This window comes from Anthonomus grandis, chromosome 5, assembly GCF_022605725.1.
Source record: "Anthonomus grandis grandis chromosome 5, icAntGran1.3, whole genome shotgun sequence".
NCBI lineage: Eukaryota > Metazoa > Arthropoda > Insecta > Coleoptera > Curculionidae > Anthonomus > Anthonomus grandis.
The window spans coordinates 437,172-462,007 of NC_065550.1; the positions used below are offsets into that span (position 1 = coordinate 437,172).

Consider the following 24,836-nt stretch of genomic DNA (forward strand, 5'->3'; position numbering starts at 1 on the left):
TTCTTTTGATACATTAACGCTGCATATATCTGTTTCGTTTATTTGTCGCGTTGTAGTTAAAAAACGTTGTTGCGCAAATTGACATGAAACGTAACTACAAAAGTTTGTCGTTGATAATCCGATACACCCGCACGATAAGAGCGATTTTGACTATATACTCCCCGCTCCAGTATACATATGCCAGAGACGGGCACACAAATGTCATTTATGATTGTGTGGGATATGATCAAGAATCAAACAAAACTTTATACATATTAAGCATGAGCTGGCTAATTGTACCAAGATGGACCAGAAATCAATGATACAAAGAATAAGGACTACTGAGTTTAATGGAAAGAAAACTTTTAACAGCACGAATCTCGAATTGTCACGAATGTTACGTGACAAGTACGAGTGAGGTGATTATTGGGCAGATTATTGAAGTCTTCCAATATCGAAAAGCCCTTGCATTTTCGACAGAAATTCCAAGAAAATTGTCTCACAGACTCTTGCTCAGATTCTTAGCTCCAAAAACCAGAGCAATTTTACTTTGTGGTTGATCTACAGTGCTTAGTTAGTTAGACAGTTTTCTAAGCAATATATATTATTCCCAAATTGTTATAAAGCAGTATATTGTGGCGTTAACTTTACAGTGTTACTATTTTGCCAAGAGTTTGCAGAGTGCAGACGGTAGCTCATTAAAGAATCTAAACTTGATTATAACTATTAAATAAGAGGGCGCCACTTTTTTTTTAATGAAAGAAAACTAAGAAAAAGACTTGGTATATCGGTTTCAATTAACAATTAAATGACCTTGGATAAGGTAGATTTAAAGAGGCAAAAAAAATCTCAACAATACAACCAAATTATATTTACCTGAAAGATATGTACACACCTCATGTTCTAATCTGATAAATGTTAATAATTTGCTATGAATTAAAATATGAATAATGTTGATATGAATAAAATAAGTTTGACAAAAGTAACATTTAAATTATGATTTCGCTACTAGGTAGATTTCAGCACTTGAAAATTTAATTGCAATTATTAAAGTTTTTAGTATATATTTGTATTACGCAGGGAAAAGTTCATGAACCTTTTTACCTAAGGCATATCAGCCTTAACCGTGTTATATCTACTTAACTACCAAAAAGGGTACTGAAAAATACTGAACAAAAATAATTAATATTATAGATAAGAAATTGACGTATTAAATTATGACATTGATTAAATATTTGTTACATTAAATTGAAATAAAAGGTATATCAATAAAAATTTAAATAAGTGAGACAAATCTATGGTTAGTAATATTTAAATAAATGGAATAAACTGGACTGTATATTCCTCCAAGAAATGAACGGCTAGCCTTTAAAACCGAGGCTGTCGATATATGCCATTTATAGCTTAGCTATCCGGACTGGGAATCTCCACCGCTTTCAGCAATTTTCCGGGGAAATCAAAAGCCTGCATCAACAATTGAAGAAGAATAAAGAAGAAAACGGAAAAGTAAAACCCTAAAACAACGGTCGCCATTGTATTTACTGTTGATAAAAAATGAATGGCGTTAAAAATGTGACACACTCACCTTACTAGGTTTCATTATCTATCCATCAAAATCTTGGGCATCCTGCACCAGAATTATGAAATAAACGGTTCCCTAAAGGAATAAGATTAAGGACCATAAATTATAAACCATATTGGCCACTTCCTGCTTCACAAACTTCGGAAATAAAAAAACTGGCCTTTTACGTGCGCTCCTACCTGCAACACGGGAACAAGTCGTCGAAACATGGGCGCAGTACCGACTCAATCAATCACGACCCACCTGTCGCCTGAGCTGTCAATATCAGCCAATCAGAGAAGTGACGGACCGTCAACAGAAAGCATGGATAATTAAACCAGGAGAGTGATACGTTACAGTACTAATGTGTCATTGACAGTGTGAATTTAAAGAAATATGAATAAGAGAAGTTGACTGAAATTATTAATATAATTACTGAAATTAATGAAATGCCAATCAATCAATCAATGCTTTATTGTCAAGAAATTGTTACAATTTGTAGACAAAGCTGTAAAACAAAAAAGACACAAAAATACAAACAAAACACAAATAAAGAAAAGAAAAACGAAACAAAATTTTAAAAAAATAAATAAGTAAATAGAATAGAATATCTACAATATATACAGATTAATACAATTTAAACATTGTAAGTAGTCAAAAAATAGAGCGACAATAGAGCGTCAGTGAACATAAGGTATAGAAAAATAAAACGCTTTAATATGAGTGGCGAAGAGCTTATTAGAACTATTCGAAATGCTCAATAGTTCTAGAAATATCCCCGTTGGTGCAATCAGAATTTATAGCGTTGCCCAAAAAAACCAAAGAAGTGCAAGAAATATCGGACCAGCAGTCTGAGGAGTTATATGCTGAAATTGTTGCTTAATATCATCTACAAAAGAATTTACAACAAATGCGAAGAACAGATATCCGAAAACCACTTTGGTTTTATAAATACCGTCCGAACCAGAAAGGCACTCTTTGGAGTTCAAGTCCTAGTCCAGAAATGCAGAGACGTTAACTATAATGTATACGCATGTCTAATCGATTATGAAAAAGTATTCGATCGCGTTTAAAATCAAAAGGAAGAGGTTGGCTTGGACGATAAAGATATAGGATTAATTTCAAATCTCTATTGGAATCAGACAGCATGCTCAAGACTTCATGGAGACCGAATGGAATAGGTAAAAATACAACGTGGGGTCAGACAGGGATGTATCCTCTTATTTTTGATATTCAACTTGTATTCCGAAAAAATGTTTAACGAAGCCCTTAACGGAGTAGAAGAAGATATCCTTTTGAGCGGAGTCAGACTGAATAATATTCGAAACACCAACGATATCATGATGATAACAAATGATCGTCAGCGAAAGAGATATAAATGATAAAGAGACCACATATATAACGACGGAACTCGAATTGAACCTGTTCAACAATATTGCTACCTTGGAACTATCAGAAATGAACAATGTGGTGCACAAGAAATAAAATGTCGTATAGGAAAAGCAAGCATGGTATTTCACAAAATGAGTGCCATCTTTAAAAGTCACAACATATCTCTTGAAACACAAGTAAGGCACGTAAGATGCTATGCTTTTTCTGTTTTATTGTATGGCGTGGAATTGTGGACACTTACTTGAGCCACCACTAAAAATCTGGAAACATTTGAGATGTCGCTGTATAGGAGAATGTGCATGTTATGAGGTATACAAGTCAATACTCCCTACTGCAAACCATAAAACATAGAAAGGTTCCAAGAAATAGTCCATCTTTGCTCAAAGAGACAGGCTTAGGTTAAATAGTAATGAAAACAAACGCCAAGTCACAGGTCTCAAATTTATTAAATTAAAGTCAGAGGATTACACGTGTTTCGCCCATACTAGATATCATCAGATCCACTTGTGTATTTTACTGATATATGAGAATAAAAAAGAAACAGAGAACAACACTACATGATACAAATCAAGGGTAGAAATTAAGTTCAAATTGGTAAAATTTGTGATCAAATTGGTGAGACTAGTTACTACTAGTCTCCGTCCGATTTTACAAATTTAAACTTAATTTCTACCCTTGATTTGTATCATGTAGTGTTGTTCTCTACTTCCTTTTTCGTTCTTTTTATAAGTAAATACTTTAATTTAATAAATTTGAGACCTGTGACTCAAAAGGGGGCCCGGAAGAAGAAGAACATACGTAACATACATAAGTTGCGAAACCTACGGACTTGATTTAGAAAGTTCAGTATTACAGTTTCGAGCTGTTACAAAAAAAGTTATAATTGCATAACATCCGAAACGTGGAACTACCTGAAAAAGAAGAAGAAGAAGAGAAAGGAGCAAGCAAATGTGACTTTGATAAGTGCCCTATTTTAGTGAGAGTGGTGCAACGATTTTTTCAACGTTTAGTTTTTTAATGGTGTTAGCAACTGAAACCTTACTTCCAATACAGTCCACTAATTACATTTAAAATTCATAAGTTGAGACTCGAAAAATGTTGTTGAAAAACATAGTTGTGGTTTTGACATTATATGAACCAATTTAACTAGGTTTATTTTTTTCAATACTTACTAATTCTCGCAAAAGTGGTTCTTCGACAATTTTTTCTTAAAAATGTTCGAGAAAACCTTTTACTTCATGTTGCAAAACTTCTTTTATATCTAATAACACATTCAGTAGTTCTCAGCCTGGTTTTATCTGGTAAAACTTAGGATTTTGGGACAAGAATTTTAGGAAAAATGGAAGCAAAAATGAAACCTCTAAGGGTGTTAAGGTTTTCTCTGTTTTGTGGTTACTTTATTATGCAAATTTGTATCCAACAATACGGTATGGAATAATTTTTTAAGGGGCTGCCATAAACACTTTTATTTTAGTCTAAATGTAGATATTAAATTTGTAGTCTAAAATAAAACTGTTCGGGTGATTCTAGGAATAAGTGCTACCAAAGTTTAATTAAAATTATTTACTATGTACCTTAAATCTAAACTAGACCTATTAGTCTCCAGATCAGGTAGGTTTTCGGGCCAAGTACGGAACAAATGACCATTTGCTTGTTATTAAAACCTTAACCGAAAACTTCGTCGATTATAACAAACCGCTCGTGGTAGTTTATGGACTATGAAATGACGTGTGGTTTAGGTTGGTAGTACTATTGGGAATCTATAAGTTTTCATCAACATTAAACCTAATAGAGTCAGTATGACTAATATGTACACCTATTCCAGGTTTTTCACATATAAAAGAACAAACACTTAAAATATATAAAAATCGAATGGCCAGTATTCTTTCACTGTAAAGTAGGTATGTTGGAAACACTTTATCCTTTCTAAAAATGATTTTAAGAATATAATTTTGGATAGTCTTTAAAGGTTTTAATGCCTTTTCGTAACTTCCCCATACTATTATAGCATATCTCAATAAAGACTCTACAAGAGCTTTGTAAACACATATCAAAAGTTGTTCGTTTAGAATTTCCCTAATCATATAAAATTTCCGAAGTAATTTTCTAATGTTATTTGTTAATCTTAACACATATTGTTTCTACTTGAGGTTCTGGTCGATGATTACTCCTAAATATTTAGTAAATTGTACACCAATATTTCATTCTCAAATCCATTTACCTGGATGCTATTAAAATTAGGACGATTGGCATTTGTTAGGTAGAAAGCTATGCAGTTGGTTTTGTCAACATTTAATGTAAGTTTGAAAGAGTCTAGTCAATTTTGGATTAATCTTAAATCTAAAGATGTTTTTTCACGCACCTCTTCCCAAGTTTCACCCCCAAAAATGACCACATTATCGTCAGCATAAGAAGTAAGATATCTGTTAAAGAATTTATATAGACTAAGAAAAGTAATGGCCTAAGAATTGTACCCTGTGGTATTCCTATGATCTTCTCTGAGGGATCACTATAGATATGTAAATGTAATGTGCATTTGATACCAAATAAAGACATATTTATTTATTTATTTATTTATATCATTAATTTTAGTCATCTGTTTGCAGGCTGCCAGATAACTCTTAAAAACTTCTAACACAACCTCTCTGACACCATAATTATTTAGGACATAAGAAGGTTCTCATGAGGTACCGCGTCAAAAGCTTTCGCTAGATCAAGAAATGTTGCAAGACACTTTTTACCTTTATCGAGGTGTTTCATTATGGTTCTTGTAACCAGGAAGATTGGTTTTTAGATAAAATGTTATTATCAGACAAGAGTTTAGAAAATCGTTCTTTTAGGCTTTTTTCAAAAATTTTGGCAAAATTTGTAATTACACTAATTGGAAGAAAATTTGTAATTTTTGATCTTTCACCAGCTTTATAGATGGGAGTAACAACTGAGGTTTTAAAGCATTCAGGGACAGTGCCCGATGTAAATATAAGATTGATTATATGTATTAATGGATTAATCATATACAGGTGAAATTTTTTTAATGATTTCAGTTTGTATTCCATTATAACCAGGCGAACAGTTGTGTTTGAGTGAATTTATATGTTCAATAATTTCATTTATACAAACAGGTGTTAAAAACATTGAGTTCAGTGATCTATACATTAGTTTGAAATTATTGCTTGGAGATTTTATTTTACTGGTCATAGTTTTCCCTACATTACCAAAAAATTGGTTGCAGTATTCAGTCATTTCTTTTTTGTCAGCAAAGGGCTGATTATTATCATCCTGAACATCTTTGTTTCCAGATTGTTCATTGGTTTCATTAACTGCATTTGAAATGATGCGGTATATCTTTTTAAAATCATGTTGATAAGAATATATTTGGGCTTTGTAATCGTTAAACTTTTGTTTATTAATTATTTTATTTAGATTGTTTCCATAATTTATATAAACAGTCTTATTTTCCAAATTGTTATTCTTTAAAATTAATTATTTAATTTTATCACGTTTCCTCAGTGCTAAGATAAGGCCCGTGGAAATCCACGGTTTAAGTTTTTTCTGCTCGGTGTAGTAAACTGTTTTTTGGTTAGTCGCTTTTTTCACAAATAATGCAATTTTATTCGTAAAATTTTGTGTTATTTGTTTCCAAAACCTCTCCCTAGCTTTCCCCTTTAAGTAGATCTTCAAACTTTCCAGGGTCTAATGTTGAGATAATCCTGGATACTTGCTTGTTTTTTCTTTTTTATAACTTTTGATGAAAAATCGATCATGATAGGATAGTGATCATTTATATCATTTTGAAGTATAAACGAGATTTGCTGAGTTGAATTTGTTTTAAAACTATTTTTTACAAAAATGTGATCAAGACATGAGCTGCTTGTAGATGTTACACGTGTAGGGCCATTTAAGGAATTATAAAACCCGTAAAAATTTAAAAGGGATAGGTATTGACTAACCTCTTTATCTTCCTTATTTAATATCTTAATATTCATATCACCAATCAGAAGCTCAATATGTCTGTTGGTTTTATCAGAAAAAAATTCGTCACTAAAAAATAATTGTGCATTAGTTGATGGTGGTTTATACCCACAAAGAATTTTATAGTTAATGTCATGAATATGAAAATTAATTTGGTTTAGTGTAACTCTTATTTATTTAGAGTTAAATTTTGGACTGGGACATCTAGACTTTTCTAGACTAAAGGTTTGTCACAAGATTTAAAATCATAGGTTTCAAGAAATATTAGTAAGTCATTAAAGTTCCTATGTACGAGGGCGGGTCAATAAGTCCGTGACTTTTTGAATTTCCCGCCCTTTAATGGAAATGGCAACTCTGCTCATGTCAACAGAGAACTGTCAGTTGACGCCTGTCAAAATTTGAACAAGCTGCGTCATTTAGTTTGTGTTTGACAGCTGTTGATAGTAGACTACCACTCGTTTTGAGAAGAAAATGGAAAAAAGTGAATTTCGTGTGCTCATTAAGCATTATTTTTTACGGAAAAAAACCATTACTCAAACCAAGGCTAAGCTTGATAAATATTATGGGGACTCTGCACCATCCATTTCCATGGTAAAGAAGTGGTTTACTGAATTTCGATGTGGCCGTACAAGCACGGAAGATGCCGAACGTTCTGGACGCCCAGTCGAGGTCTCTACATCCAAAACAATCGAAAAAATTCACGATATGGTTTTAGCCGATCGGAGATTGAAAGTGAGAGAGATTGTGGAAGCCATAGGCATCTCACATGGTTCAGTAGTTTCAATTTTGAATGATCATTTGGGTATGAGAAAGCTTTCCGCAAGATGGATGCCGCGTTTGCTCACAATCGACCACAAACGCAACCGTGTGACAATTTCCCAGGAGTGTTTGGCGTTATTCAACCGCAATATGGACGAATTTTTGCGTCGTTTCGTCACCGTGGAGCACAGGAGAAAGGTGGCTGATCTCTGTTTATTCTACCGTTATTATCACGGTAGGTGCTCCTCTGAGCTGGCAGGCCTGATTCCACCCAGGGCTGTTCCGGCAAGAAGGGCGCGTTTAGCAGTTGCGGCTCATCAGCATCGAATCCACCTGCCTACCCCAAGGACGTTGCTGTATCGGGACTCATTCATCTGGAGAACATCTTCTCCGTGGAACGGGCTTCCATCTCACATATTTCCCGACGCATACAACCTACAGCGATTCAAAATAAGTGCCCACAAATATCTTCGCGCAAGCACCACTCTGTGACATAGGACTTTCCTCTTGTGCTTGTGTTTGCTATAAAAAAAAACAAAAAAAAAAAAAAAACGTGGACGAAACGTGGATCCACCACAACACGCCGGAGACCAAACAGCAGTCAAAACAGTGGATTTCTCGGGGTTAATCGGCGCTCAAGAAGGCAAAGGTGGGTTTGTCAGCCAATAAAGTCATGGCGACCGTTTTTTGGGATGCACGCGGTATAATCCACATTGACTATCTTCAAAAGGGGAAAACAATCAATGAAGAATATTATACCAACTTATTGGATAGATTCAATGAGGAACTGAAAGAAAAAAGACCACATTTGGCCAAAAGAAAAAGTTCTTTTCTACCAGGACAATGCAAGGGTCCACACATGTGCAGTTTCCATGGCAAAAATCCATGAATTAAGTTACGAATTACTTCCTCATCCGCCCTATTCTCCAGATTTAGCCCCCAGTGACTATTTCCTATTCCCAAACTTAAAGAAATGGCTCGGGGGAAAGAGATTTGACTCCAACGACGAAATCATCTCTCAAACAAATGCCTATTTTGATGACCTCGACAAATCATATTTTTCCGAAGGGATAAAAAAATTGGAGAAACGTTGGACTAAGTGTATAGAACTCAAAGGAGACTATGTTGAAAAATAAAATAACTTTTTATATAAAAACCTGTCTTTTATCCAAAAAGTCACGAAGTTATTGACCCGCCCTCGTATGATGACTCGTATGACGAATGTTGAGATGTAGCATGCATAAAATGATGTTTTTTGAATTAATTACATTTTTAAGTTTATCACATTTTATTGTACCTTGTAAATTTTCATCTAACAAGTCTAGATGTTCACTAAACTCCACTTCTGATATGTTATTCGCCATATAAACTGATTCAAAGACTTCAACGTTAATAAATAAATCAGTAAATACAGTAAGAGTTACACAACGCGCCTTGGAAATGTTGTTCCCAATAAAACAATACGACAGAGAACCGGGGTTACAGATGCGGTGAAGTGAATAATTTACTTGAAGTGGAGTTGGACTGGACACGCAAAAATGTCACATGAAAATAGGGACAACCATCAATCACATGGATAGATTATGTGAAACGCATCTCGAGAAATTGGATTCATGCTGCTCAGGACCAAAAAAATGGGAATTATTTAGAGAGGCCTATATTGACGAGATGATGATATTTGATGATGATGATATATGCAATTTTTTATTTACTGTAGCAATAAAATTACTAAAACAGATATCCGGTTGATATTTGATTCATTCACCCCGATAATTTTGAAAGAAATCTTTCAAAGGGTACTGTGCAGTGGCGGCTGCTCATTAGGTTTGCAGGTTTGCGCAACCCCCAAAAAACAAAGACTAAAAAAAACGAAACATATTTTTATTTATATTATAGCATCTTTTGTAAATTACAATCAAGCATTAATTTAAAACTTTACCAAAACACCCTTAAAAAAACAATCATTTCCTATACTACATCGCGTCGCATCGAGATCGCTGACGGATGGTCGGCGGTGTGCACACAAACTGCAAACCACTCGATTATACATACATTGTATTACGGCGTATTGTAAGTTGCCTACGTCGGAGGAGGCGGCTATAATGTTTCTCATAAGGTGCGTGTGGTTGCAAGAATAGTGCAAACCTTGTTTATTTTACCGACAAATTTAATAAAATCCGATCATTGATTCAGTCTATGGCGCGGTACGTTGTTGTGTTTTTATGTGTTGAATTAATTTACTGTTTTGTAAACATAATTTATATAAATAAATTTTAATTTAAAGCTTTAGTAGTAAAAATGAATTCGGCGCAAAGTTTAATTGCAGAGCCGTTCTGTAGCCGATCATTAAATGATAAGGCTGAGATAAAAAGACTTGGCAGGCCTACTCCGCCTTTAAAAATAGAACAATCTGTGTCTAGCAAAAAAAGGACTTTTATGAGAACGTTTAATCCTGACTTGTACAATAAACATACGTGGCTTTGTGGGTGTCCAATAAAAAATGCTTTGTTTTGTTTTCCTTCTTTATTGTTTGGAGGCGAAGTTTCTTGGACAAAAGTAGGTTTTACTGATCTTAATCACTCAGGAGACCGCATTAAAAAACATTCATCATCGGCAACACATATGAAGAATGTCGTACAATATTCACTTTTTGGAAGTGTCAATGTAGCGGCCCAATTAAGTGGTGCATATCGTCGAAATATTGACCTGCATAACGAACAGGTAAAACAAAATCGATATATTTTAAACATTATTATTAATTGTGTACTTTTTTGTGGAGCTTTCGAACTCGCGTTAAGAGGACATGATGAGTCTATGTCATCTTCTAATCCTGGGGTTTTCCGAGGCTTGATTGATTTTAGTGCTGAATTAGACGGTGCTCTAAAACAACATTTACAAAAAGCATCAGTATTTAAAGGTACATCGAAGACAATCCAAAATGAGATTTTGCAAACAATGTTTAATGTATGTCAAGAAGAAATTTGTAAGGAAATAAAACAAGCAGATTTTTTGTCCATAATAGCCGATGAAACTAGTGACGTATCAAATATATTTCAAATGGCAATTGTCTTTCGGTACATCGTAAACGGTAAGCCAGTTGAACGTTTTTGGGATTTTTTGGTGCCTTGTGATCATGACGCCAAAACTTTATCTTCGGTTATTCTGGCAGAGCTTGACAAACATGTTAAAGATAACAAAACCAAACTCATTGCACAAACATACGATGGTGCATCGTTATGAGCGGGTCGTCTAACGAGGTGCAAGCAATAATTAAAAAATCTTATGAACATGCTGCGTAAGTGCATTGCTATGCACATCAACTTAATTTAATAATGTTAAATGCTGCTTCTGCAAACAAAAACGTTCGAATTTTCTTTGCCAATTTACAAGGAATTTGTTCATTTTTTCCAATAGTCCTCAGAGATCGTTAGTACTGGACCAGATTGTGAAAAAACGCTTACCACGCTCAGCCCCGACCAGGTGGAATTTTAATTCTAGAGTCGTTTGTACTGTATTTGAATACAAAAATGGCATTTTAGAGAAAATGAAACAAATTTTAAATGAAAGCAGAAATATTAGCACCACAAACCAGGCATCAGGGTATGTGAAAATTCTTCAAAGTAGAAATTTTGTTTTTTGGCTCAATCTATTTTATAAGATAATGCCTCATGTGGATATTTTATTTAGTAAATTTCAATCGAGGCAAATTGACGCTGCTCTTGCAAATACCTACATATTATCTTTTGAAAATAAATTAATGGAAATTAGAAATAATATCACGGACGCTATTGAGCCATCTCTATCGGAGCCATCCACGTCCAAACGACGTAGGCTGGATGACTCTACAGAATTTTGTCGAGAAGCAAAAGAAGTATGTGACATTATTATTTGTCAAGGAAAGGAGCGATTCAGTTTTACCGGACACTTAGTCGCCGCTAGTGTTTTTTTTTTCGGAGCAGTATAACCAATATAGTATTAATTTTCCTGAAATAAAATTTAAAGAAGCAATAAAGTGTTACCCATTTTTTATAGAACAAAAGCTCCGAACAGAACTAAAAGTTATTTATGAAACACAGGAATTTAGATCAATCTCGGAACTACTTGTGCTGTTTGACTATATTTCTCAGAATGGTGAGCTTAGTGAAACATTTAGTGAAACTATTAAGCTTTTAAAAATTTTAATTACCATTCCAATGGCTTCAGCTGAAGCAGAACGGTGTTTTTCTACTCTCAAAAGGATAAAAACATTTCTACGAAACACCATGAGCCTAGAAAGACTTTCTGCTTTGGCAATGCTTTCCAAAGAAAGGGATCTTATCGAAAGCATTCCTGATTTCAATCAAAGAGTAATTGATAAATTTGCCGAGTCTAAAGAACGTCGGATGGATTTTCTTTTTAAATAATTTATAATTACGACATACGCTTTTTATCTATTTTTAGGGTATTATGTCATTAGAGTTTTTTTTCTTTCGTTTGTGTTTTTTTAATTTAATTATTGCACTATATCAAAAGTTCCAGTTTTTTTTGCTTATTTTGGCCGTTTAAAAGTGGGTATGACACCGAAAAATGTTTTCGCCTCCGCCAAAGCGCCAGCGATAATCTTTTTAGTCTTTCATTCGCGATCACCGACGGCCCCCTACAGTTGAAACCCCCAGATTTGTAAAGCACGAGCCGCCACTGGTACTGTGCTATTATATATGGCGTTTCAGGATATCTACAATGTGTCTGCGTTAAGCTACACACTATATTAAGTAGATATCACAGAAAACAACCACAAATATATTATTAAGAATTTTATATATTCTCACCAGAAATATCTCTGTTAGGGTTTCTACAGAAATCCCTCGCATCTTTTGCATTCATTTCAGCAAAATAAGAATCGTTAAAAATGTACATGTATTCGTGGTGCACTGAGCCTGGAGAAATACTCCAACTGTCGCAACTTCTGCCCGATCTGGTAGTGGATACTTGACCAATAAAATCGTTACCGGTGCCAGCCATTTTGCACTGCTGCGATTTACATTTCCTTAACTTGCAAAATGTTTTTTCTGCCTTTTTTACAGGCGTTTGATTTAAGGCGTAACAAAATGTACCTACGAGTTAGAATGACTAAATATAATAAAAAATATGGAATATGTATTTTTTTGGAAACACTTGGCGCTTTAGAAGTCTTCAAGTAATCATTCCATTTCACTTTTGTAATTTTACATTTTTTATTTTATTTCTCTGTTCATGTTATGTATTTCGGAAATGTATAGAGTAATGAAATAGAGAATTCTGACTAGTTTGGCTGATTTTCGTGGTCAGCGTAGATAAACTTTATGATCCATGCATTAAAAGCGATTTTTGAACATTTTTAAACATATCCAACAGCGTCAGGGAACTTGAGTCATAATTTCACTTCTAATTTTTAAAAGATCTTTAGCTTTTATTGAAAACACGAATTGACACGAGTGATCGGTTCAATTTCTGCTTAAAGGTTTCTCTTAAATGTTATTTAGCTTTCATTTCAACACTTTTTTGAGTGTCACATCAAAGGTCCAACCATAAGACTATTTAGACGTTCGCAATGAAACCAATTTCAAACTATGGAAGTGGCATATATGATTGGTGAGTCTTAATCTGAACGCTGCCAGGCCTGCAGATGCATGGCCTCTGAAAACAAGGATTTACTTATTTGTATCTAAATTCTTTATGTTCACCGTCTGAAGATCATCTGCAGAAACTATTATTATCACTGTTACGATCAATAGTCGAATTCGGGCATTGCCCGAAAAATATACGCAATTCTAGTTTTGAGCAAGAAATATTTCCTAAACCCGAAAAAAATATTTTATACTATTGAGCATTTAAAAATAAACAAAACTAGTTTTGCGCAATATGAAATGAACAGAACTAGTTCTGTATATTTATGTGTTATCAGCACTAGTTTTGCTTATTTTGCAGCATCCCAAACCCAGCTAAAAAGTAGGGTTATGTTTATGTAGTTGTTTTGAATTTATTTCGTTTGTGCTCGTGAAATTATAATTATCACAATTATTTTAAGTACGATATTTTCCCATTTACCTCTATAAAAATGCAAGCTGAATTCGAGTCACAATTAGTTCGGTTATTGAAGGCTTCAGGTACTCAAAAACATAATCTTATGGGGAAAGCTCATTACCTCACTATACTTAATGATGTAAAGGAGGCAAATTTGTGCAAAGCCCAATCAAACCCCCTATCTGCTAAACAGTACAGAAGAATAAAGCGTTTTGATATAATAGGTATGAGTGGCGTGGAAAAGTTAATTAAAAAACGCAAAGAAGATTCTGATGCCATACAATATATGTTGTTTTCACGGATGAAGTGTTTCCTATCGTTCACCAGGCACATATTTCTACGGGTCATAAACGGCATAAAGGTATGTCTCGGAATAACACTAATTATTTACTAAATCTAATGTTAATATTGTACAAGGAAGTACCGCCCCATTGGCTAAACAAGCCGTTAAAAACAGCTACATATTACAAGATCCTATTGGCTGGTTTAAAACTGTGTGAAATATGTCAACTGAAAAAAACGGCACCTAGAAAGGGATTCGTTGTTAAGCCTATTTTAAGTAAACTAATGAATTCTCGGTACCAAGTTGATCTTATTGATATGCAGACCGACCCAGATGGAGACTATAAATTCATCTTGAACTATCAAGACCATTTGACTAAGGTTTGTGTTCTAAGCCCAATGAAAAGTAAAATTGCTGTAGAAACTGCCAGAAACCTAATAGAAATTTTTTGTTTATTTGGAGCTCCGTCAATACTTCATTCTGATAATGGCCGTGAATTTTCCAATCAGATCAATAATAATTTAAAATGCCAGTGGCCATTTTGATTTGAAAATCGTTCATGGAAAACCGCGCCACTCACAGAGTCAAGGTTCTGTGGAACGGTGTAACAGAGATGTGCGAGATGCTCTTATATGTTGGATGTCCGATGAAAATACAAAACACTGGGCCGATGGACTGTGTATCGTCCAGTCAAAAAAAATAGAAGCTACCACAGTGCAATTAAGCGATCGCCATACGAGGCTATGTTTGGTTGCGTTCAGAGAAATGGTTTAAAGGATACTGACGTGCCCCAAGATTTAGTTGCTTCTTTGGAAACTGAAGACGATCTCGAAAAACTGTTAAATGAAAGCAACGAACTTCAAAATACTATAGGATCTATAGATGAAACCGAAATAGTTGAAGATGACGTGCAAGTTCTTACAGTCAACAAGGATAATATGGATGATACTGAAGTGCAACTTTCTATTATCGATTTAAAAAATATGGCAGATAGTGAAGTGCAGGATTTTATTCAAGATAGAGAAAAAGGAGAAGAAGAAACTTCTAAAGTTAATATAGCCCTTGAAAACACGAGAAACGAAAATGAACTTTCGTTATGTACTGTGTGTCAAAAGCCTAACACCATCGTGGAAAATTGCTCAAAGTGCAAAGGAAAAATTCATGTCGCCTGCAGCATTTTTAAAGTTAACAACGAATTGGAATCAGAGTTTCAATGTTTTCTTTGCCAACGTTTCTGTGATATAATTACGAATCGTGTAAAAGAGGTTTGGAAGTACAAGCAAATTTAATGCTCGCACAATCAAATAGCAATCAGCGATCATCAATACGGCTTCCGAAAGCTTAGATCCACCGGCGATCTTCTGGCCTACGTCACACACTTGTGGACGGAGGCCATGGAGAAGCACGGCGAGTCCCGCTCAGTCGCTCTTGACATTTCCAAGGCATTTGACAGAGTGTGGCATGAGGGACTACTAACCAAGCTCTCCTCAATCGGCATACAAAACTCATTATTGAATTGGATCAAAAGTTTTCTTGAACAACGAATAATCCAAGTAGCCGTCGATGGATACCTCTCCGACAAATTTAACATTAACGCTGGAGTCAAGGATGCATTCTATCCCCCACCCTTTTCTTGATATATATCAACGATTTGCTAGGAACCACTGTCAATCCAATCTACAGCTTTGCGGACGATAGCACACTTATTTCCTTATTTAAGTCCGCCAAACCAACGACAACCGCAAGTTCTCAGAATCTTAGGCAGCAACAAGTAGCTTCAACCAACAACGATATTAGAACAATCTTGGAGTGGGGCGATAACAATTTGGTCAATTTTAACGCTAAAAAAACGCAGGCTGCAGTATTTACGATGAAGACTAACCTTGGTGGCCCGGAGCTAGTTATGACAGGGAAAACATTGCCAATGAAATCATCTTTACATCTTCTAGGAGTCGAGGTCACCAACAGTGTGTCTTGGCATGACCAGGTTGCCGAGGTCGCCAGGGCGGCTTCCAAAAAACTCGGGAGTGCTTTTCAAAACGAAAAAACTGTATACACCAGAACAGCTGCTGACTCTTTATAAGGCTCAAATACGCTCTTCCTTCGAGTATTGCTCGCATGTCTGGAGCTCTGCACCCATAGTTTAAACCTGCTGGATTCTATACAGAAGAGAGCTATTCGTCTTATCGACAAACCAGAACTGACAAAGAGTCTGGATAGTTTGGAGCACAGGAGAAAGGTGGCTGATCTCTGTTTATTCTACCGTTATTATCACGGTAAGTGCTCCTTGCTACAAATATCTCCTAAATGCCCACAAATATCTTCGCGCAAGTACCACTCCAAGAGTTACATAGGACTTTCCTCTTGTGCTTGTGTTTACCATGAAAAAAAAAAATAAAAATTAAACCAGCCTTAGTTGGCGACAATGTCCTTGTACGCATACCAGACGTGGATCGTGGCAAATTAGCACCACGAAATGTAATGGCAGTTGTTCAATCAATTGATGATGGGTTTTAAAAATTAGCAACAAAGTCTGGAATTTTACAAAAACATTTTTGTAGAAACGAGTTTCAGTTGGTCGATAATAATATTTTTATAGAGAACAACATTTTGGCGACAAGAACGACAAAGAAATATCACTTAGAACAGCATAGTCCAATATATCAGGGCCTAAACAAGGATTTATTTCATGTATGTGCATTAAAAAGTGTATTAGCAGATCATACTCTTGTCGAAAGAAAAATGTCCTCTGTAATTCTAAATGTCATCATTCAAGCCCTTGTTTAAATAAACAATATTTTTAAGTTAACTGGATACTACTTACCAAAGAATAATTATTTATTTGATTTTGTATTTGTTAGAATATTTTGAATTTAAATAAAATAAATTTAAATACCATTTCCAACTTTATATCTAATTTATTCCGATGCTGGCGCTAATTGAATAAAAAAAGCAGAATTAGAGCTGGTCATTTAGAAATATTCAAAACTAGTTCTGTGCATTTTAAATTGCGCAAAACTAGTTTTGTTTATTTTTTAATGCTCAAAAGTATAAAATATTTTTTTCGAGTTTGGTAAATATTTCTTGCTCAAAAATATGCCCGAATTCGACTATTGAGCGTAACATATACAGTGCATTTTTTATCTCAGGTCATAGGGTTTTACGTGTAATATTTTCAACCCCATGTCAGAACCTGTTCTATTTAATCGATAGGATTAAAACTTGGAACAAGTGAAGTTTAAGTTAAGAGAGTTTAAAAAATCCCATTATTTTGCAAAAAAATTTGCGAGAAACCTATTTAAAATCCGTTTTTCTGATGAAAAAGTATGCTTTTTCTGCACCTCGTAACCTTCATTATCTTTACACTTCAAAACAGGTAGACAAATATCTGACAGTGACACAAAATAATTTCCTCAAAATCTCAAAAATATATTTTCAAAAATCAACAATAAACAAATAAAACCTTTCAAATAAATTGTTCAAAGTGACCTCCAAATTGAGCCAAACAAAAGCCCAGACAGTTGTAGAAATGTCTTTTAACATTTAGGAGCTGCCGGGGAGTAATGGTACGCGAAGCCTCGATAATTCTATTACGAAGTTCTTCGATATTGTTGGGTCTGCCTCTAACAATATCAAACACTTTCGATGATAGATAGCCCCAATAAAAGTTATCTAAAGGCGAAAGATCGGGGCTTCGCGCCATTTAGATGGCCCAAAACGTCCAATCCAGCGTCCTGGAAACGTGGCATTCAAAAACTGGGTAACAGTCACTGCACTATGAGCGGCTCGCTAAGGCTCCATCATGTTGAAAAATTATTCTGCCATTTTGAACAGCGTTTCCGAATGCGGGAATGACCTGCCCCTGAAGTAATTCTAAATATTTTGCAGTATTCAGGCTATCCTCTATGAAAAATGGTCCAATTATTCGATCTCCAAGAATTCCTGCCCACACGTTAAGTTTCTGTCTTGTTTGGGTATGCATTTCCTGGATGACGTCAGGATTTTCTCACGCCCATATGCGAGTATTTTGTTTGTTGACTGTACCACTTGTACAGAAAATACTTTCGTCTGAACATAGTATTTCGTTTGTAATTGTGGGGTCGTTGTTAATTCGTTCCATCCACTGTTCACAAAACTGCATTCTAAGAAAATAATCATTAGGCAAGAGTTCTTGAACATTTCTAACTTTAAAAGATTTGTATTTTTCTGTTCTGATTGCCTTATAGCAACTACGGGTCTTGTCGACTTTAAGTATCTCCGATTTTGCAATTTTTTTAAATTTCAGTAGAAAGAGTATTTTAAGGAGAATAGATTAAGAAAAAAAAATTTGCGGATTATTCACATAGGACTTAAAAAAAAAATATTTACATTTTTTAAAACATGCTAAAATATGGGTCTACTCTAATTTATTTAATGGTCGAAACTCGTTGCTATTGATAATTACATTGTCAAACTTTTGACATATGAACTCGCAGTTGCCAAATTGTGTATATTTTCTTTAAAAATATAAATATTACTCTAAAGCCTAACCTAAATATTAGGAAACAAACACATCTAGAAAGAATTATCACATACAGATGAAAAAACACGGAAACCATCTAATATATTCCTTAGATAATTGATTGCTAACTTAAGAAAAATTTAACAAACAACTATATATAAAAATTTGAAATAAATATTTATATAAACAAAAACACATTTTATATTTAAAAATGATAACGGTTACTGATTTGTTGTAATAAATTTTGAAATCTATCAAAAGCCGTTTTTCCATATATTTCCCTCCACATAAATTGGTCAATATATTGAGGCATCATGGGAGACTGCATTACACCTAAGCGACGTAGGTATTGCTTAAAGCAGGACCAATATCCCTCAACATAATTAGTGCATACACCTGTTATCGGATCAACAAAATTTGTTGAATGGTTTACCGTTTTATGTATGTACGGAGAAACACCCTTTAAATTTGGTAATCTGGAATATCCCCTCCACATATCCGTCCAAATTTCTGTGCCAGGCAACACGTGTTTTTCAATAAGGCCCTCTAAAGTTGCTGATGTACGATCGGGAATGTACATTATCAAGCCCCTTTTGGCCTATACATCATACATTCCCAAAATCCAGCGTTCTCGTACAAGTCGGCCTCGGTTGAATTTTCTTCTAGCAATTACCGACTCGTCAATTTGGACGACCCGAACTGGACCACCTAATATTTTTAGAAGAGAAAACGACTAAATTAAATAAAACCTAGTTACATATTATGCCACTTTACCGAAACGGAATAAATTATCATTTTGCAATAATTGCCAAGAACAAATGTCCCTAAAATAGCAATATTGCTGGATTGCATTTTGTCGCGAACAACCTGCCGACATTGCTGCACATCCGGTGCGGACTTCACAAGCCCATTCCCACATTAAAAAAAGGGTTAATTGGATGGGACAATTGCTTCTTTCAAAAAAGGAGCCTTTAAGCACACTGTAACGCACACGACATCGCTTGCAAAAGAACATCTCCTCCCAGACAACTCCCAGAGAGGCTGTTTCCCTATGCTGAATCACGCAGTACCGATGACAATTTCGGGATAAACAACGCATATTTTGGCGTATTAAAGAACCATTTTGTAATGTTTGTAATAAATCAGGATCTTCGGCAGAAATCACTCGCATTAATTGAAAAATATTAGACACTTGATCCATAATTAAAATTAACGAATTATAAAAAAACAAACCAAAATTAACGAAAGTCAAATCAAAATTAAATTAACGAAAGTACTAGAAATAATTAAGTAAAATTAACCAAAGAATTACGGAATTATTAATTATAACTGACACTAAATTTCTAGAAAAAAATGCCTACAATAATACCTTTGGATGCAAATTGAATCGCGCTAAACTCGTTGTCTAGGCAACCAACAAACAACAACAGGCTTGATCCTGCAAAAATGATAACACTGTTGTCACATTATACTGGCGAACGGGTTTCACTATTTATACACATGCCAATACACAACACTAAAAAATTCATACTTTATGCAGATATTTGTACAATATATCACTACGTATAAAAATTATACAGAAAACTCGTAAATGTCGAGTCTCAACCCAACCCAACCCAACCCAACCCAACCCAATCCAATCCAATCCAATCCAATCCAATCCAATCCAATCCAATCCAATCCAATCCAATCCAATCCAATCCAATCCAATCCAATCCAATCCAATCCAATCCAATCCAATCCAATCCAATCCAATCCAACCCAACCCATTCCATCCCAACAGCACCCGGAGGGCTTACGCCCCCCGGGTATCAACCCCCAATGCAATTCAACCGAGCCAAAACACTAAAAACATTCATATGGAAGAAATAAAAAACTCTTTAATCAAAGAACATGTATGGCAACGCTGTCACCTCGCGGCGTTATGTCAAACGTCATTTAAAAAGAATAATGAAGGAAGGTGGAAGGGAATTTTGTTTTTGTTATTTATATGAAAAATAAATATTCTTTAGACTTAATTTTAAATAAAATATGCTTTATGTTTCATATTATTTTTAATTCAGATCGATATCTAAAAAGTACCAAGACAGTAAATAATACATTATGGGTGTCTTTGGTATGTTTTTTACACGAAAATAAAGGGACTCAGTTACAAGAAAAGGTAAAATCAATTTTTTTTAATGTTATATAAAGAATTTCGTTTTTTTGGTCATTTTTTATGTATAATTTCATTTAAATTAAATAATTTTTCCCAAACTACAAAATTCTTAGTTGAAAAAAATAAAAGTAAAATTGGCACGGTTGAAATCTAAACCCAAGCCGACCGGCTCATAGTTTACTCTCGTTACCGTTAAACCAGGAAGTGCTCGTGGCGAATATTCGAAAACGTGTTTATATCGGACATAGGTACACATTGTCATGATTTTTTTTTTGTTTTTATTATTTTATTAAAGAAAATGTTATTCATCCTCCAATTTTTTTTGCTTAAAATAGTCCAAAGAAGATTAGCTTACTATTTCATATTCAAAAATGTTAAAATTCGGAGATACCTAAAGTCGACTAGAACCAGCAACTACTCCTACTTTTTCTGGTAACTTCAGCAAACTGAGTAAGACTGTTGGATTTTCTTCAACGGCCAAGCATACCACTATTTTAAATTCTTCGTCTACTATAGTTTCGGTTCTTTTTCGTTTTAAGTGAGAACTGGCGATGCATCCAATCGTAATAAATTTTTCATGAAACCGTTGTACAGTTGATCTAGACGGGACGGGACGGTTAGGATAAGACACGGCAAAATTATCTACCACTTCTTGCACCGACATTCCTCTAATGTAGTTTGAAACCATCTCAATACGTTCCTCCGTAGTGTAAATCGACATTTTAAAGAGTTTTTGAACAATTTCAATAGAGCAATTTAAAAATAATTTTGTGTCACTGTCAGATATTTGTCTACCTGCTTTGAAGTGTAAAGGTAATGAAGATTACGAGGTGCAGAAAAAGCAAACTTTTTCATCAGAAAAACGTATTTTAAATAGGTTTCTCGCAAATTTTTTTGCCAAATAATGGGATTTTTTAAACTCTCTTAACTTAAACTTCCCTTGTTCCAAGTTTCAATCCTATCGATTAAATAGAACAGGTTCTAACATGGGGTTGAAAATATTACACGTAAAACCCTATGACCCGAGATAAAAAAATGCACTGTATATTATTGCTTACTCAAAAATAAATTTCGATCATCAACTTCATTTTTCCGTTTCAAATGAAAGCATCTTTTCTTATTTCATTTTTGAAGTTCTCGTGGAATTCTATGTCTGTTTTATGCATCCTTTTTTTATGCGTCATATATCTAAAGACAATAGTTATCGAAAAAAACACGGCCAATATTATTATTGAAGGTTACGCACTTTATATCTGAGAATTTTTATAAACAGAGCAAAATTCCATTTAGTCATGTCTTTTTAATGTTGGCTGGTGACCGCGTATTTTTATAGAAACTGTATGACAGTTGCACGCCAAATTACGAGAAAAAATAGTGATTCTATGCATGGTTGGGTTTGGTGGTAAAACACGTACTCAAAGAGAAGCTCCTCAATTTTATTATTCAATGAAATCCAACCTGATCGTCCTCTGATATGTTAAAAGGTGGTGAGTAGAATAGAGACTAAATTTAGGGAATTTGGTCATGATAGAGATCTGCCGAAATCTGGTCGTCCTGCTCGAGATGAAAATGAACAACTTCACGTTTTGCTTTCTTTCAAAGAAAATCCATTGACTTCTCTGTCGCAGATTGGGGCTAATTTACACATGGTAAAATCTGAAGTTCACCGAATATTAGGAGCAATTATCGAGAGAATTATCGAGGTATCGATGTTTTGTTAAAATGAGCAATAACAATAGTAGCACAAAGTTTTTGTTTAATCTAGTCCTGATGATATTGATAACAATGGTTTATACGCTGCAAGAAAGAATTGAGTCAGTGGGTCTTTATTATCAATAAAACAAGGCTGCTAGAGCAGCAGCTTTTAATGCTAATCATTCGGATAAAAGGGTAAATCATTGCCCTTATGTGGATGGATTTGATAAGGAAATTTCAAGAAACAGGGTCAGTACAAAACAGAACATATAAAGTTCAGCATCCAGTGAAAAATGAAGTGATTGAAATTGCAGTGTTGGGTGATGTTGAGATGGAACCTAATACATCTGCTCGAAAAATTGCTACCGCATTTGGCGTGTCTAAAACTACCGTTCACAATATTTTAAAATCACACAAATATCATGCCTACAAAATCAAACTAGTACATGAGCTAAATGAAGATGATTTTGATCGTCGTATCCAATTTTGTGAGTACTTTAGTCATCAGATTAAATCTTGAGAGAAATTTGATTTTTTACAAGGTCTGTTTCTCGGACTGATGCTCCTTTTATTTACATTGGTGAAGTCAATAGATACAACCGTGGATACTGGAGCGATACTAATCTTTATTTATTCCGAAAAATTTATTCAGGACGCCATAAGTCCCAGAATAATTGAGTTACTTGAACAAGATGATAACCTTCTAGAAAATTTCCTGGACGATGGATTGGCCGGAACGGTAGAATGGCCTGCTAGATCTCCCGATTTTGCCCCTTTGGATTTTTTTTATTGGGTGTTCTAAATACCAAAGTATTTGCCACAAAGCCTGACTCCCTTGAAGATCTTCGAAATAGAATTGTTAACGAATGTCAGTTAATGGCCCGAAATGTTTGCTAATGTGCGCAGAGATCAACGGAGATCATTTTACATTTAATAAAATAGGTGTTAGATAATTTTTATTTCTTTAATTTAAAATAAGGTTTATTTATTTATCCACATTTATTAATATTTCTCGAAAATGAATTGATAAAATGAAAAAAAATAAAAATAGGCCTACATAGAGAATAAAATTACCTTTAATTTAAGATATCACTCGACGCCTGTTGTATACCGCCATATTTAAAAAAATTGTCATTGGGGTTCTGGGGGGGTGAGAGGATGACGTCAGAGAAACGCAATTTCGGCCAATAAATGTCCTCTTCAATATTAAATTTGATGTGTTCGGTCGTTTTTGGCTAAACAATTTATTTTTTAAGATTTTTAGCGTGGACTGTTGTGTCTCGGACACCCTGGATACTGTACTTTTGTCGAAAACCTGGGATTCATCAGGATCCCTATGGTTACTATTAAGAGCATTTAGTTTCTTAAAAGACATGAGACATCTTAACTTTAATGGAGAATATATTATTGGTATTAATGGCCAAGGTTATTTTTAATAAGTCACACAGAGTCTCGTGTAACGTCATGTAACCTTCGCCGGCTTTTATTTTTTCTCTACTTACGTAGGTCTCTTTGAGATGATAATGGACGAGTTCTTTCAGTTTATATTGTGGGTATGCCAGGCAACTTTCATTTAGAGTTTGCAAAACTCCAAATCTTGGGTATGTCTGTTTTTAATACATATTTAGTTTAATTACTATATGCCCTATAAGGCAACCTGGTCTGTTACTTTTAGTTCCTAAACCAATAATACTCCAAATATTCTGACTGTAGACGCGTACGCCTGGGAGCACTTTTCAAATTTTCCATTCGTTTTCTTTCTCATTTCGAGATTAATGGGTCAATCTAGGTCAATCAATTTAGACAGTTGCAAGGATAGACTAGTCTTAGACAAAAATTGTGAAATGGAATGCGTTTTTAGTGAAATCTAATTTTAAATAGAATATTTAAATAACATCATTTACCTTCACCCTGTGATCCAGGGTCTCTACAAAAATTCTTCCAATCCAGTATGGCAGACTCATTCTTAAACAAAGTTGTCATATCGTCAGGTATCATTTTCTTGCCAGACCACGGTAAACAAGGTAACCCCTCGCTAGTGACATCTTGGGTGCCGCTATAATCTGGCTCGTTGGGATTTATTGCGCACTCTGGCAACAGAGCCATCGGCGGTTCGGCGAAATATGGCGGTTGACAAAAAAAGCTCCAGTGAGCAACCGAATTTTCGGAGCTCACACTGAACCAGCGCAATTTTCGAAAGCTCTCTTCTTTTGATTCGAGAAGAGAATGCATTCCTATCGCTTTTTTCATGTAAATCTAGGGATATAAATTGTAAAATACATTAAGTTGTTCTTTTAAATAAGAAAGGTTCTTTTTTCGTGTGAAAAGTATGAATAAAAATAGTGAAACACCAAAAAAAATGAAGTGCTAAAACATCTGATCCAGAAATAAGAAAGACAAGAACACGTAAACGCGTACTCTAGATGCCAAATTGGACGACGTGGTATAGAGCAATTTTTCAATGACAATTTCAATGACAATAGAGCAATTTTTC

At 34.7% G+C, this 24,836-nt stretch overlaps 2 protein-coding genes across 6 annotated transcripts in view; both read right to left on the reverse strand.

Moving 5' to 3' along the window:
- LOC126736020 (tyrosine-protein kinase hopscotch-like) overlaps positions 1-24,836 on the reverse strand; it is a 185,729-nt gene that overhangs the window by 117,101 nt on the left and 43,792 nt on the right. The window lies entirely within an intron of this gene.
- The window catches only part of LOC126736018 (uncharacterized), a 69,398-nt gene that overhangs the window by 24,752 nt on the left and 19,810 nt on the right, over positions 1-24,836 (reverse strand). For 2 of the 3 annotated variants that reach the window (XM_050440206.1, XM_050440203.1), the window contains 2 exons: positions 24,247-24,598; positions 12,472-12,756 (listed from right to left, as the gene is read on the reverse strand). In XM_050440206.1, coding sequence (XP_050296163.1) covers positions 12,472-12,756; positions 24,247-24,598 — 637 coding nt within the window. The remainder of the gene's footprint in view (positions 1-12,471; positions 12,757-24,246; positions 24,599-24,836) is intronic. The other variant, XM_050440205.1, reaches the window with a different exon arrangement.